At 37.6% G+C, this 17856-nt stretch overlaps 1 protein-coding gene across 8 annotated transcripts in view; it reads left to right on the top strand.

Moving 5' to 3' along the window:
* Positions 1–1361: 1361 nt before the first annotated feature.
* Positions 1362–17856, top strand: part of LOC140746953 (transcription initiation factor TFIID subunit 4-like) — a 29193-nt gene continuing 12698 nt past the window's right edge. For 3 of the 8 annotated variants that reach the window (XM_073079137.1, XM_073079138.1, XM_073079140.1), the window contains exons 1-6: positions 1362–2222; positions 4358–4522; positions 9139–9360; positions 15360–15569; positions 15815–15955; positions 17001–17135. In XM_073079137.1, coding sequence (XP_072935238.1) covers positions 1371–2222; positions 4358–4522; positions 9139–9360; positions 15360–15569; positions 15815–15955; positions 17001–17135 — 1725 coding nt within the window. In that variant the 5' untranslated portion in view covers positions 1362–1370. The remainder of the gene's footprint in view (positions 2223–4357; positions 4523–9138; positions 9361–15359; positions 15570–15814; positions 15956–17000; positions 17136–17856) is intronic. The other 5 variants (XM_073079141.1, XM_073079143.1, XM_073079144.1 and 2 more) reach the window with 3 other exon arrangements.

Raw genomic sequence — 17856 nt, forward strand, 5'->3', positions numbered from 1 at the left:
GTTAGCACTTGATTTCAAGGGGCCATTGCCGTCGAAGGATAAAAATAAGTATCTTCTAACCATTATTGATGAATACTCGAGATTTCCCTTCGCATATCCATGCTCAGATACGAGCAGTGAAACCATCATAAATTGTTTAAAAGATTTATTCTCTATTTTTGGAACACCTTTATACATCCATACTGACCGAGGTTCAGGTTTTATCTCGACGCAGTTAAGATAATTTTTAAACAAAAAAGGAATAGCTGTAAGTCATTCCGCACCGTATAATCCTAGAGGGAATGGTCAAATTGAACGTCTGAATGGTACGCTATGGCTTACGATTCGTCTCGTTCTGAGGTCCAGAAATCTATCTATTGCAGACTGGGAAACCGTGTTACCTGAAGCCTTGTTACACATAAGGTCATTACTTTGTACAGCGACAAACGCAACTCCCCATGAAAGGATGTTTAATCATGCAAGGCGTTATTCTCCTGATCAAATGTTTCCCTCCTGGTTATGTCCAGGGAATAAAGTATACAGACGAAATCCTACACCAAAATCTAAGTATGACCCAACAGTGGATGAAGTCGAATTAATAGAACCTAATCCTTTATACAGTAGAGTACGTTTTCCGGATGGTAACAACGTCTAATAGAAACTTTGCACCAACAGGTTCTGAAATAGAAGAAGTTGAATTATCATCACCTCACTCCTCTCCGCATTCAGTATATTCATCTCCTTTGAGTTCACCTCAAGAACCTATAGTAAGAAAATCAATAGATAATAGGGCAGGGAGGGCACACTTCCATACAAAATGACTTTTTGTGCAGATACGAGCGCCACGTAACGACTCGCCCCGGAAGCTTCAAACTAAAATGGCGTCAGACTGACAGTTAACTGTCAAAATGATGTGTCTGTTGTCAAATATCCGCAACTTCGTTAATCATTTCTAATTTGAAAAGTTGTTTTTGCACTTCAGAGAGACACCGTTGCGACGACTGTACATATTTGATACCTCCCACGTAAGTTGTATTTTCAACATCAACTGTAAAGGAGCGTGATTCAAAGATTCACATTGTCACAAATTTTTGTATCTTTCTGCAATTTTGTTAAGTATGTAAATGTAGTTTTGTTCTTGTATCAAAATTGAAAAAGAAAAAAATATAATATAATTGAAAATCTTTGGAACACAGTCATTAACCGACTTCATTTATAGTTCGTGTTTTGGACATACAACTTATACTAACTAATAATAGGTATCTATAGGTACCTATATTTATAATTATGTAAAACTCATGAGTAGTTCTTGGGCAGGCCACTAGGGGCGCTTTAGGGGGACAAAAAATACTTAGAGTTGCCTCTCTATAACATGTATATAATATTACTCTATGGCTGATTTGTATAAAATGGCGTCGGCCGAGTTTTTAGAACAAGCTTTGTCTACCGACGTTGACGAGAACGCAGTTAACGCGATCGTGGGCTCGCTTGAAAACCAATTAGTTACGTCCGTCTCGTCGGTGGCCACTCAAAACAATGCAGTAAATGTTATTCCAAACCAACAGAACATTACATCTACCGCGAGTTCTATTATTGGTGTACAAAAATACAACCCAGATCAAGTCAGTGATGGTGAAGTAGCGAGTGCAAACTTTCAATCGTCAGCAATTTCAAGCAGTTCATCGTACAACAACATACAATTACCATTCGCGACCCAAACAAGCAATACCGATTCATTGAAAGTAATCTATTCACAAGCACAGGCACTAAACAGTCCCGTGAATCGTGTGACATTTCCCACTCATTCTCAGTTAACGAACGGTTGCATTGGTCTCCAGTCGTCGCAGAACCAAATCATTCACGCTATACCCGGGAGTGCAATATTGTCGCAGCAAGGCAACAAAACCATGTCCATGCAACCACCTCTGGTGATAAAACAGGGCAACAACACCGGCCAGGTCAGCATGCAGCAAGGGATGGTGTCAGTGCCGATGACGGTGAACTCTAACATGCCGGGCTCGATCCCCAACGTGATGTCGATAAACAAGCCGGGAGGACAGAACGTGGTGGTGACGACGCAGAACTTGGGCGCGGCGCAGTCGCCCATGCTTCCCAACGTGCAGATCCTGAACATGAGACCGGGAGCGCCGTCGGTGGCGGCGCAAAAGTCCGTGGCGACGGTGTCCCCCCGAGTGGTGATCGGCACGCAGCAGATGGTCGGTGCGCGACAGGCCGCTCCCGGTGTAAGTGCACACGTCAACTTTTTGCTTACAACCATCACACTATACTGTTTATATATTGCTTACATTTTAAATCTCACTGCAATAACTTGAGAGAGTATTCTGTCACATAACAGAAATTGTAATGTTGTCATTGTAGGTCTAGTGTCGTGTGTTATTTAACATTGTTAATGCTCAAAGTAATAATATGCAATTAATGAAATGTAGTTACATTACAAGCAAAGAACTCTATTCACACGAGAGCAAATGTAAAATATTACCTTCGATCACTAATAAGAACTAGATACACAATCAGCGACAAAAGAACGGGGCGACGAAAAGAGCACCCAAATAGACATTTGGGTGCACAAACCTGTCAAAGTGATAGCTTATGACAGCTAGCTTATGTCGTAAAAATTTATTGCTTTTGGTAATCAGTTTTTAACACCTTTAAATAATAGTGATAAGGTTGATTTTGCATTTATTTTAGATCCTGTCGCTTAGAATTTTATAAACATGTTTGATGCCATTTTTGAAGTTCATTTTTGTATGGGATTGTGTATCGTTTTTATTTGTGATCGAAGAATATTACCTTATAACAATATCCACTCCATACATTACATCAGACACAAGTTGAACTGTAATTGTTGTGACTAATATAAGTGAACTAAACCAAATTATGTTGTAGTAACACTTGTTGATAACACAAATTGCTTCTGCAAATGATGGGCAATTAGCAGTGAACACATAGCTTGGCATGAGTGAAGGCCAACAATAATATGTTTATTGTAATTCTAATAAGCTTTATTAAATATTATGCATACAACTCTTCAAACCTTACATTTATTGGTATTGAGTGGTATTTGTCAAGGAACTGCAGTGAAATTCATCACTGCCTAGTCTACTGTGTACTAAAAATATAAGTGAACTACAAAATCTAGTATGTAAATAAATAGAAGAAAGGTGCATTAAATTTCAATGGGAAGGATGTGACCAATTTCCTTACTACTTGCTGTTGTGCAATCTACCTTTAGCGGAAACTTCTTCCTTAGCTTGCAAAATTGCATACAGCTGCTGCTTATACTCTTCCACAACCACCATAAATATAAATATTGGCCTTACAGATTCCACCCCTGATAAACCCTTCAATATTTTATTATATAAATCTATAAATGATACATAATAAAAATCCAAATTAGTGTTGAATACTGATGTTGACACATTTATGGTGGTTATCCTTTTATAATGTATCACCTTTGTGAGATTGTGAATGTAAATATCACATATTATCATGTTGCATGCCCAGTGCATTTGATGCTGACATTGTATGTTAATTTTTCATCAATATTCAACCTGATGTAGGTCATTCTAGACATTTTTTTATTCAGCAAACAATTTTTGTAAAATACAACATATTTCACCTATTTTTTATTGATATAGATTGTAGCATAAATATTCATACTATTAGAATATATTTACATAACAAACATGTTTAAATTTAAATCAATTGATCCAATAAACATAAGAGTTCAAGTGTAAATTTGTGTAAGGTTTGAATGTTAATTTCATTTATTTCATAACATTTATTACTTTTTGCTTAATTAAAAGAATATTTTTCTTTCTAAATTCAATATTTTTTCCCATGTTTATTACAATGATTACAGCCAAAAAGATTAATTATTTTTAACTCATTGAATTGTTTATACATTTGTATTTATTACTTATATATTTAATATCTATTCCTATGTATGTAATATTAAATCAAACATGTTATAAATATTAGAAATATATGATTTAACCACTCATTTTGCTGCTGAAGGGCCCTGTTAACCTAAATTGTTTAAACAAGTAAAAAAAAAATTAAAAACTTATATAACATGAGGTATCAGTAATATAACCCAGCAATATATAATAATAGTCATCCATTGGCTTGCACAACACTAATCATATGTCATAGTAACTCAATAATATTCTAATTCTTGCATTGATATTGCACCTCATCTGAATGTTTATTATTCCCTCAATGTGTATCTAACAAATGACCTGCTTATGATTTTTTTTTCGGTTTCTTAATTTCATAGTTTCATTTGTAACAAGACGAGTTAGCCATACAAAGCGAGTTTGAGATCAGCAAATTGAAACAAGGCGTTAATTTTTAGATAACGCTGCAAACACTGCAAAGTCTACAACAGGGGCAGCAGGGTCATTTATTGTTAAAGACAGAAAATGGTCAATATCAGCTGTTGAGGGTTGGCCCCGCGCCGGCCGCCAGCAACATGACGGCGCCCCAGGCTCAGACCCTCCGGCTGTCGACTGTGCCGGCAGTAAGTAGGACCAGCCACTCCGCTACTCACACCCATTGAAACTGGACAACGTGACTATAGCCCCTCTCCCCACCTGGGCCTCGATCCATAATAATTCAAACTGTCCAGTTTCAAAAATATCATGCATGTACAAATAAGGTGGAGGTGCATGTTTTGAGGTAATTAACAAGGTAAGACACTAATTGGAATTTGTTCACTCATTTTGTACTAATAAATGGTACTCATTAAAATTTTAAATAAATGCAAATATTGAACATGCTTGTGGGGTTAAACTTGCTACGATTAAGAAATGTTAGTTTTAGTAGTGGGTGTAATAGAATTTTTGTCTTAGTATTTAGCAGAAATATTTTAATTGTAACACACAATAAGAATGTGTGTTACAATAAACTGTCTGCTTACATTACTATAAGCAATCTCGATATTGACAAGGAGGTATAAGTGAAATATAAAATGAAACGAGTGAATCATGATAGACATCCATTCATAAGATAGATTTCTGCTCTTAAAATCGTAAGCATTATGTCGTTACAGTCGGGAAGGTATGGCAACACTGTAACTATATTTGGCAGCATGCTATTTAAGTTGTTCTTCCAGCTCTATGTGTACTATGCATGCCCCATGTTATGTAGCTAAAAGCCTTTACTGTTTTGTATAAATACATATGGGCATAGTAAATAATAATACTATGTTTATACGTCTTCTGTTGTTGTATGTGAGTAGGAATGCAGTCAAACATTAATATTATTCATGGAGTACAATATATTAAGTGAATGGTCTGCAAAAGTTTTAATATCAAATCTATAATAATATATTCATTATTTCAATTATTAGGGTTATTTACTATTTATGTTTGACTTTCTGACTTATAAATTTGTAAAAGTAAATTAACTGTAGATTATGACTTTCTGACCTGTAACATGAAGAACATGTCTTTGTTTTTTTTTGGTGCTACATTGTAAACTGTAGAAGCTAAATAAATGACATCCTATAATAGCACCGTGTTAGTTTCTTGCATGTTTTTGAAATATAAAATACCAATAAGTTAAGGTTTTAATATTATTGTTGTGGTTTGTTTCCTGCATATGTAGTTCTAGCACACATACAAGTGCTGTTGTATGTGACACTGCATGAATTTTTTGTGTTTCTATCAGTTCAGTAATTTGGTTCTTATTTCTTATCTATTACAAGTTTTATATTATAAAGAAATAGCTAAAAAATGTAGTATGGGCCATAGATTAAAAAAAAGAAGAATGAAAGAAATGTACATCAGGTATTTCTCCAATTTAATCCACTGTTTATCATACAACCTTAGATACATAGACATTTCATCTTATTAAGTGTTTTCTTAAATACACAAAAACTTATCCAATTACACTGACTATAAAAACTGGACCAAAAGTTACGTTATTTATAAATTGTTTTTTATATTTGACAAAAATTGAAACTGTCCATTATTTATTTTCAGTCATTAATCTTAGTTTATGTGTGATCAGTGCCTAAAGATCTGCAAACTTTAATCTTTATCTTGGCCAAATTGAAAGCAGAAGGTTTACCAACAATCGCTGCATAGCACCTGATAACGGGCATATAATAAAAACCTTTTTTTTTTTTATTTTTTACCTTGTTTATTCGACACACTGTCTGTTTTTAATTCAATATTGTAAATTTGATTTTGCTTTTACTTTTAGCTTTCGAGATTAATCGCGCAAAAAATATATTTTTCTTATCATTTAAATGTGTATTAAGTAAATGCATACTTTTTGTACTTATTATTCTATTTTGGTGATATATAATGTGCATACAGATCTCATATTACAACAATGGGCATGATGAGTATATTAAAAATCAAAGAATAAATGATTTAAGTAAAAACAATATCGACGACGAATTGGCAATAACTCCTAACTCAAAAAACGCTACTTTACATAAGAAGAAACGCTACTTTAAAAAGACATAGAACGTATTGGCCACACTTTAATATTTTGCTCAATTTTTAACCTAAGGACCCAGGTCCTTAAGCTTAAGACACCAGTGTCTTAAGGACGACCTGTGATACATTTTAAGTCCAAATATGCAAAAATCGCTTTTCGTAAAAAAATGAGATACGAGTTATTGCTACTACATAGTCATTATATTGAAAGGATTTTAAAATATCGAGGAACAACGCTTTAAAACCTTGTATTGTCATTGATTCTCGATAGTTGTTCAACATTTTTGTATTGAACTGACCGTTCAAAGTGGTTAAAAATCTAATTAAATGATTCCGTTACAAAATTATAATAAATGTTTTAATATTGTATTTATAAGGCAAAATCAAAATCAGATCAAAAGCCCGAAAAGCCAAAACTCCATCCAAGTGGGGTCAGTAGTTTCTGAGAAAATCGCGGACATACATAGCGGTCGAATACAGAACCTCCTTCTTTAGTCTGTTAAAAACCTAGCATATGCTTATTTATAGGGTCATATGAGGTTATCACTAATTAACGTATAAGGATATTTTATTTGTCTTTGTATAAACGCAACAATATTAAAGTTTTGAAAGTGACTCGAATGAGATATAGGTACAATTTAGTTGTGAAGTTATCTGGTAAAAAAAATAAATGAGAATAAGTAAATAAGTATTTTTTACAATGGCAGACTGCATTTTCCGTTATTTTTTTCCTTTTTCTCATACAAAATATTGTTGTGTTACTTAAAGAAAAGTTAATTAATTTTAGAATTACCGCGTAATCGCATGTTGTCAAGATGTTGTCACTCTATTCAAAACATTGCCAACTGAAGATCAACCTTTGACAATTACTTGATACTATAGTCGTCACAATTTAATAGGCCCATTTTGACACATGCTATCGCTAGGCTTTAAGCATGTGACATACAAATCGATAACCAAAGAAACCGATTTTTACGACAAATCGATTAAAACCCCACATCGTGTTGTATAGATTACTTAATATTTTGTAAACAAAATATTTATTTAATATTTTTCGAAATCATCTAAATGTTTAATAAAAAGGAGAAACGATTATAAATGCTAGTGTAATTTAAAAATATAATCATGTTTAGAAGATTAAATAAAGCATCACTCGTAAGCTTTTTCATTTTGTCATTAACTAAGAAACAAAGTCTTGATTATTTTATTGTTGTTATGATGAGAAGGGGATAAATAATCAGTTATTCGTAATTCTAAGTTTCGATTATTTGAAAGTTATTCGATTATGGTTTCTTCCAAATGCTTTGAAGACGCAAGCTCTAATCGTCAGGTGGTCGTAAACTACCTACTAAAAAGTTAGTTTAAAACATTAGTGACATGAAGATGGCATGGGTCAAAATGGGTCTATTAAATTGTGATGACTATAGAATTTGTATTTTTTTTATTTATGGCTCCAAAATTCTGCCTTGCAAGGATCAATGTTTGAGACATGAGAATCAATCTGATAGGAATCAAGTTGATTCTTAATAATGGGCGTAAATAATTTAAAAAATAACTTATCATCATTATTTTCAAGTAGTTCTAGGGCCATTGATTTAATACATGGACAATTTTTTTTTTGTCTGCGAGTATAATTCCGTGAATAAAGAAATTGTGTTCAAATTTCATACGACATTAAGGAAACAAATAATTATATATAAAAGAAAACAAATTTCAATGTAACTTCCTAATATGCTTCCAGAATTTTCAAATTTTCACATTATACCTAATCACCATAATTTACCTAAAGTCAGTTTTGGACATTTGTCTACCTTGAATTTGAAAGATAACAATCGGTCCTATCTTTGAAGGTAGAACTCTTTGTCGTTCGACTCTGGAGGCATCACCGCCACAGCTATTTCTGCGTTATAACAGCAGACTTAAGCACTGCTATCTTCTGATTGAAGGCGTGTTGTAATGTAGATATATGCGAGGCTTTCCAACTTTGTCCTTGGGGATAGCAATACATATTATGTGGTCGCCATCAAGTAGGACTATAATTTTATATGGGGGTTGATTATAGATGTCCATTTGACATCAATGACCACTTACCATCAGGTGTACTGCCTGCTCGTGTGCTACTTCTATGTTATAAAATGAATATCTTCCATCTTCATCCTTCCTTTGTAAAAGTAAGCTTTCACGTTAACAATTGAACATAACTACTTTAAAAAGATTAAAATAATTTAACACGTATAACAGTGAAACACTGAGAACTAGAAATTTTAAAAGTAAACTTAGGTTTAGTTTTAGTTTATTTGATTATCTTAAGATATCTCTTAAATATTTTTAATTGACTTACCGCACAAATAGAGGTGTATAGTTTCTAATAAAATAATTAGATTTTTTATTTATTTTAAAACTAATAAAGCACTGTGTATAAATATATTTGCAGCAGTTTATTCTTAAAAGAAACATTTGATTTTATTTTAGAATATCGTGATATTATATTCAATTAAAACATAATATATTGGTGCACTGATTGAAAATAAGTAATCTAGTAGGTATTAGAGGGAAGAAAATGACAACTTTAGTAGTTTTGCATCTATCTCTAGAAGGCGTGGATTGTGGATCTATCTGTCTTCGTGTTGGTAGGTAGTGGTGTGCGTAATAAGAAGCGTCTATGAATGCTTTCTTCTCTGTGCAGTTGCCAGGCGTGGCGACAGTGTCAACGAGCGTGGCCAGCCCGACGGCGATGGGACAGATACCGACAAGCTCGGTGCCGTCGCCGGTGGTGGCGGCATCGGTCGCGACGGTGCCGCCGCCGCAGCCTCAGATGCAGCCGCAACCGCAGCCGCAGCCCCAGCCGCAACAGCAGTTGCCGCCTCAGCCCCAACCGCAGCCCTTGCAACCGACGGTTACCACTCAGGTGCGCCTCCGCTTTTCTTATAGGTTACCACCGATTACGAGTGGAAACTAAAAGACAACCTATTCCATATTCATAACGTGTATTACATTATTCGGTCACTGATCACACAAATACAACACGTCGAGTTTTATTCACAATTCAATATTTAACTATTAAACCAACATTTATTTCAATTATTTTTTACTTTATAGTGACATAGAAGTCGGTTGTATTTTTTTGTTAAAAATTTTGTTGGAATATGAAATGAAGCTATAATAGCTTGGATATGAACTTAGTGCCGATTTTTCGGCATGATAGTGTTAGAAAAAGCCATTACCTTTTTACGGTAAAAGAAAAATGAAATGGAGATGTTATGAAATTCACCAACCTTCATGGAGGACCAAGATGTAATTTTGGAGTATTGGTAACAATAATTGATGGGCACTTTAGTCATACTATGTTTGTCGTATACTTTTGGTTTTAAGGAGTTAAAAAAATGTTTGTATGTTTATTAATCATATTGTTTTGATAAATATATTTATCTATTTTCATGTCTAATTTAATATATTATGAGCACATTAATATTTTAATGTTTAAAGCCAATATTTAAATTAACTTTCTTTATCCCTTCCTTGTTTAAATTAACTTAATAGGGAGAGGAATGAAGCTTATCAGATGGTCGATACGTGTTTGTAGGACGTAAATATAAATTTGTCATTATATGAAGATTTGGCGCCAGGTAAGGCCTGGATATTCTCGATTACCCCGACGCCGTCTCGTCGGTTGTGTAGTCGTATGGGATAAAAATAGAAATTATTGATCAGAACGGGCTACCTCCCTCCCCATACCATCGTAATCAACAGGTTATTCGTTGTCTTGGTTACGTCTACACTGATAACACAAAATGTAGCGCGGTAAACTCCTGAATCACTTCATTCGAAATGGTATTTTTCATGAAAATAAAACAAGTACTTCGCGGCACTCCGGCCACTTGTTGCTAATCTAAACTCCACGGACGGTTAATAAGCATTGAGTATTAATTATTTTTTATACAAGAGCTAGATGATTGATATTTTAATACAACAAATTAACAAATTGTCTATGAAATGAATATGTCTATGTCTCGTATGAAGGTGGCTTTGTTTAATGACATCAATATATTGTTACTAGCAGAACGTAATTTTCAATTTCAATTTCATTAAAGTAGATAGGAACATAGTGACTCTTCTCCCGAGAGGCAACGACGTATTTGCTGACCCATATGATTTAATTATGTACCTACAACGAATACAGAGTTGTTGACACGTACAAAGAACGTGCCGTGTTTGCCGTGTGGTGCCGGCTGCGAATAGCACCACTCCCTCTCTTCCCGTGGATGTCGTAAGAGTCGACTAAGGGACAAAAACCAGGAGATGGGCAGCAGCGTCTCTCTGTGAATTTACCACCATACTGCGGTCACCAACACGCACAGCCAAGCGCGGTGACTATGGCAACAACCCCCTAATGGCAGCTGCAACAAAACCCCGGCCCCCAGTCCCCGGCAGCCCCGCTATTCCTGGCTACGGTAGCGGTCACGGTTACGGCGGGGCAGGGGGTGCTAAGAATCTCCGGCAGAGATCGGGCTACCATAAACGACGACTGCTGCACCTGGCAACATATAACACCAGGACTCTGAGGAACGATGAGAAGATATATGAGAAGATATATGAGAAGAGATAGGCAAGTTAAACTGGAGTATTATAGGGTTGTCTGAAGTCCGAAGACAGGGGGAGGACTCGACGATCCTAAAATCCGGTAACTTGCTCTATCACCGAGAGGGCGAACATCTGTCCCAAGGTGGTGTCGGGTTTATCGTCAACAAATCCCTCGTCAACAACATAGTGGAGATCAAGAGTGTGTCGCCAAGGGTAGCATACCTTATACTCAGAGTATCTAAAAGATACTCGCTGAAGGTCATACAGGTATATGCGCCGACATCGACACACTCCGACGACGAGGTTGAGGTTATGTATGAGGACATATCAAAAGCCATACATACCTCAAAATCGTACTTCACGGTTGTGATGGGGGACTTCAATGCAAAACTAGGTGTCCAATATGGCGATGAGTCGAAGGTGGGGCCTTTTGGATTTGGTCATCGGAACCATCGAGGCCACTTGCTGGCTAACTTTTTGGAAAAGGAAGGATTCTATATGATGAACTCCTTTTTCAAGAAGAAGCCCCAGAGGAAGTGGACCTGGATGAGTCCCGATGGTACTACCAAAAACGAGATTGACTTCATATTGGCGGACAAACGGCATATATTTAACGATGTCTCTGTGATCAATAGGCTTAAAACCGGAAGCGATCACCGGATGGTTAGAGGCACGTTAAATATCCAAGTCAAGCTGGAACGGTCCCGCCTTATGAAGTCGATACTTCGTCCAACACCTTGCCAGGTCCAGGGCTCTGAAGACTTTCGACTCGAGCTCGATAATCGTCTGCGATGCCTAGAACGTTGCGTAGATGTTGACGATATTAACACCAAGTTGGTAGAAACTGTCCGTGAGGTGGGGTCGAAGTATTACCAGACCGCCTCCAAAAGAACAACTCAAAGGCTCTCAGCCCATACACTCGGACTTATGGCAGAGCGGCGGGCAATGTGTGTGCGGTCTCCGGCTTCACTGTCTAAGTACAGGCGGCTCAACGCACAGATCTTTAATAGAATGCGACACGACTTGCGCCTCTCTAATGCTATTCGCATTAAAGAGTGCATTGAGCGAAATAAAGGCTCCAAAGTCTTCGCAAGGGATCTGCGGGTTGGGCAAAGCTTGCTGACGCAGCTGAGGACGGATGCCGGCACCACAGTTGCCACGAGGCCTGAAGTTCTGAGAGAAATTGAGAAGTTCTACGGACAGTTATATACCACTTCGCGTGCGCCTCTACGACCTGTCTTTGACAAGCGAGCCACGCTAACCCGGCACTATACCGAAGATATCCCGGACGTCAGCCTTTACGAGATAAGAATGGCCCTCAAACAGCTCAAAAACAACCGAGCCCCTGGCGAAGACGGAATAACAACGGAACTGCTAAAAGCAGGTGGCAAACCGATTTTAATAGCACTCCAACAGCTATTCGATTCCGTCATTAGCCAGGGTATAGCACCGGAGGCGTGGAGCAAAGGCGTGGTGGTACTGTTCTTCAAAAAAGGCGATACGTCTTTGTTGAAGAACTACAGGCCCATTGCGCTTTTGAGCCATGTCTACAAAGTGTTCTCGAGGGTCATCTACAATCGAATAGCTCGCAGGCTTGACGACTTCCAGCCTCCCGAACAAGCCGGCTTTCGAAAAGGCTTTAGCACCATGGACCACATACACACGCTGCGGCAGGTGGTACAGAAGTCCGAGGAGTACAACCTGCCGTTGTGCGTGGCTTATGTGGACTATGAGAAAGCCTTCGATTCTATCGAGACGTGGGCGGTATTGGAGTCACTCCAGAGGTGCCAGATCGACTATCGATACATCGAAGTGTTGAAGTGTATGTATAAGGCAGCCTCAATGACGATCCGATTACACGACAGAAGTACGAACCCCATCCAAGTGCAGCGAGGTGTGAGACAGGGTGACGTATTGTCTCCAAAACTGTTTACCGCTGCACTGGAGGACGTGTTCAAACTGATGAAGTGGAAAGGATTCGGCATCAACATCGATGGCGAATACATCACTCACCTTCGATTCGCAGACGATATCGTCATCATGGCGGAGTCGCTGGAGGACCTCAATACCATGCTCAATGACCTCTGTGACGCCTCTCAACGGGTAGGTCTTAAGATGAACATGGACAAGACGAAGATCATGTCTAACGTCCATGTCACACCCATGCCGGTCGTTGTAGATGGCGTCACACTCGAAGTTGTTGACGAATACGTTTACCTGGGACAGATAATCCAGATGGGTAAGTCCAACTTCGAGAAAGAGGTCACTCGTAGAATCCGACTCGGTTGGGCAGCGTTCGGGAAATTGCGTGACATCTTCTCATCCAAGATACCTCAGAGCCTGAAGTCGAAGATGTTCGAGCAGTGTGTGTTGCCAGTGATGACGTACGGTGCCGAGACGTGGTCTTTCACTGTGAGCCTTATACGAAGACTCAAAGTCGCTCAGCGAGCTATGGAGAGAGCTATGCTCGGTATTTCCCTACGCGACAGAATTCGTAACGAGGAAATCCGTAGGCGAACGAAAGTTACCGACATAGCTCTCAAAATAAGCAAGCTGAAGTGGCAATGGGCTGGCCACATAGTTCGCAGGACCGATAACCGGTGGGGTCGGAAGGTCCTCGAATGGAGACCACGTCTCGGCAAAAGGAGTACAGGACGCCCCCCGACCAGGTGGACTGACGACCTGAAGCGGACGGCGGGAAACCGCTGGATGCAGACGGCCCAAGACCGGTCGGAGTGGCGCAGACTAGGGGAGGCCTATGTCCAGCAGTGGACCAGTAAAGGCTGATGGATGGATGGATGGACAAAGAACGATGTATCTCTTATTATCTTATTTTAAATGTAGCGGTACCAAGTGTGGTATTGTATTAAGATACTTCAAAGATATAATGTCCCCTATTTTTTTCTTCACATTCCTGTAAATTATTAACTACGTGTCTTTATTGACTTTTTCTTTTGTAATATTTTTTATGTCCGGTTATTTGTAGTTAGTGGTTTAAATGTTAGGTATTTATTTATTGCGTTATTAGCGCATGATTTTGTGGTAGTACGTAGATACATTAGAGGGACTGACTGAATGTTTAATTTAGCTATATCTTATAAGGGGATTTTGTTGAATTAGTTTCAGTACCCTGCTATGTTTAATTATCATTTAATTATATATTTCAGCTTTGAAAATTTTCATTTACCGATGGGATTCGGTGCCGTACTAAACTCCTGCTTTAATACGTAACGATATTCTAATTCTGTCTTCTTTACTCTAAAAGACACGACAAAGAATCCTGACAATCTAAACAAAACTTTCCGAGGCTAATTTAAAATATAACGAAATGAAAGACGTAGTAAGGGTTTCGTAAAGGGTGGAGCAATCGCACGGCGTCACAAGCCGCCCCGTCCCGCTCCGGCCACGAGTGGAGGGCATAGAGTATTATTATATACATGTTATAGAGAGGAAACTCTACGTATTTTTTGTCTCCCCTAAAGCGCCCCTAGTGGCCTGTCCCAGAACTACTCATGGGTTTTACATACATATCTATAGATGTATATATTATATATTCATTATCCATTATATGTATTAAAATTAGGTAAATTATAAGTTGGATCTCCAAAACACGAACTATAAATGACTGTGTTCCAAAGATTCACATTTGCATTATACTTTTTTCTTTGCTAATTTTGATACAAGAACAAAACTACATTAACATACTTTAACTAACGAAAACTATAAAGTAGAAATTATGTTCATATAAATATTTTAAGTGATGGGATCTAAAGTGTTGCTCACAGCTAACCTCTATAAGCAAGAAGTATATATTTTTTTACCTTAATAGTGTACCTATAGATTGCATTCTTGTTATCTGCAATAATATTGTTATGAAAAGTAAGTGGAATAAAACGCTATTATTTATATTATCTAGGGGAATTAAAACTATTGAAAAGTTATAGTAATATGGGGTGTGTTAGAAAATACTAGTTTCAACTGCAGAAGATATAAGTTCATCAAAGGGGACATGTGACATAAGTGATAAAAAAGAAAATTCGTTAAAACGTGTACATATTACATCTGCACAAAATATTTATGATTTCAAAGACTTATTTTGGTAGTTTTTTTACGCTTCCACGTTCAACGCACATCGACTTTGCAAGTACCTACACATTTCGGAGGCACGCGCGTTTTAACTGTACTTACACGTTTTAAGATTTGCTATTTGAAATACATACATACCATACATACATTTAGAATAGGAATAACTATATTTTGAAAGTGCGTTTAGCAGTCAATGCAAAATAGTCCCTAACTAAAACTTTTATACACCACTGTGAACAGAAACCCCTCGATAACACCAAGGAGAAGTGCCGCAACTTCCTGGCGAACCTGCTGGACCTGTCGAGCAAGGAGCCGATGTCCGTGGAGACGAACGTGCGCAACCTGATCCAGGAGCTGATCGACGCGCAGGTGGAGCCGGAGACCTTCTGCGAGCGGCTCGAGCGGCTGCTCAACGCCAGCCCGCAACCCTGCCTCATCGGCTTTCTCAAGGTAAATAATATCGTTATTCTTCTTATTATAACTTTATTAAAGAGTCATTGGGATGAGATATTTTTTTTATCTGGATGACGAAACCCACGGTTTTTATATGCAATAGTACAAAAAACCAGTGCCTCGTTTTGTATTAAGCATATCTAGCTTGGATCTAGCCTAACTGCTGCATCTGCAAAATAAATATAAAGTATTCCTTAGTTACGTTACATGTGCATTAACATTTTTATTGTTGCTTTCCACAGAAAAGCCTTCCATTACTGCGTCAGTCGCTGGTGACGAAGGAGCTAGTGATCGAGGGTATCCTCCCTCCTTCGCCGCACGTGGCGTTCTCGCCCATCCCGTCCCCAGCTCAACCCGTCTTGGCAGGGACTAACATACAAATTGTAAGTATAAAAATTTGACATCGCTAATGCCTCAACTGCTCGAGGCTTATTACATAATATTTACCATAATATGAAAGGCAGCAGTTAAATTGCTACGGTTTAGTGGGGTTTAGTTTAGTTTATAAAAATATATTATAATTCACTTATTAAAAACAGTCCGGTATAGATATTTGTAACGACTCTGTTAATTTCCAGTAAACAGAAACAAGTAACAAGAAAGCTCTGTCTTCTGTTCTTCTGAACTAAAAGTTTTATTGATATTACATTACATTATTTTTACCTGGTGGTGGATTTTAAAACATCCTTTATATAAATTATAATGTGTGGTAGGTGATACGTATGTGTCTGTGAGGAAGACCTTTGCATTAAAACCTTGTATTATTAAAATGCCAAATTTGTAAATAACAAAAAGTATAATCCAAGTGGTAACGATTGGTAACATAATTTTTTCCTATTACAATTAACGGAAAAAGAAACGGGCATGGTGTATTTATCGCTTGCTATTTACGTACGATTGATAAAACAAACGCAATGTACACGATTTTTGTCATATTAACATCTTGTGCACATGGCTATATTAACTGAAGAGTTGCCACTTTAGTTACATAACATGATTTATTCTAACACTGTGTTACTAATCATTTATTTTCTGTGTATTCTAGGTATTATAACATGTTAATTTTATAAGGGTTGGTCTCTAGTGAAATTGGTGTAATACAACTTATCAGGTTTTGAACATAGATACGGAATAATTTTGAACATAAATTTAGCTCAATGTAAACACTTATTCAGTAATGTGTGGTCGTGAAGGTGGTGAGCTCTTAATATTTCTCTCTTAAAAGTCTTCCAGCATTCGATCGAAGAAGATAAGTCGAGAAGGTACGATGCGTCAAGTTGAATAAACGGTCGACTTCTGTTTAATTACAATTCTCGATGAGTATAGTTATTGATATTTAAGTTGTGGTATGGTTAGGCCTATCTGCTAGTTATCAGTGCGTGTACATACGTGGGGCATTACGCTAAGTTAACGGCCTGGTTGTGGCAGCCGATGGACGAGGGCAGCTCGAGTCCAACCCTAACGCCCCTCCTGCCCCCGGCGATGCCGACCACCCAGCCGCCTCCCCCTCTGCCGTCACCGAAACCGATAAATCTGTTGCCAGTCCAGGCGTCTACCCCGCAGGTTGGTTAAAACCTATACTCGAACGACAAACGTATATCATGTGGCCGAAATAACTCCTATTTAACACCCGCGCTACCCCATAAGTCGATAAAACAAAGGCAGCATTGGTATCCATTTGCGTGAGAGGGCGGTACAGAAACCCTGCATTGAGTTTTCGGAATCATTCTCATCGTATCCTCTGTTGCTTTCTCCATCGCTTTGTTACATAGAATGTTAATATGGCTAGAAAAGCAAACAGCGGGATAACTATAATTATATAAACGATTTTATACTGAAAATACTAATACAAGGCGACTAATGCCCATGAAATGATGAACGTTAGATGTGTCCAAAATAATGATTCCTAAAAACTCCAACATGTTTAAGTAGTTGTTTTTGTTAATTTAGTATACTTATTGTAAGTTGTGTACTTTATCTAGTGTATAATGAGGCAGCATTTTATGAAGCCCCCACTTTATTTTTTCTCTTTTTTTTTGCTACATCGTAGTTACACTGTTTACTACATTGCAAGTGTCTTTCTTTCAAGAACAAGTAATTTTAAAATTGACCTATCTTACGCAGATAAGTGATGTTTTTAATATCCTTCATTTTTTCGAGAGGCTAAATTAAATGTTATTGAACATATTATACGCTGGATAGAGTCATACGAAAGGGATACAGCCCAGCATACGTACAGCGTGTTAGTGCAATTATAATTGAGAGTACATTTCTGTTTAATTGA

The sequence above is a fragment of the Epargyreus clarus genome, unplaced genomic scaffold, assembly GCF_041222505.1.
Source record: "Epargyreus clarus isolate Ecla_fem2 unplaced genomic scaffold, WU_Ecla_fem_2.2 ptg000014l, whole genome shotgun sequence".
In the NCBI taxonomy this organism is placed as follows: Eukaryota; Metazoa; Arthropoda; class Insecta; order Lepidoptera; family Hesperiidae; genus Epargyreus; species Epargyreus clarus.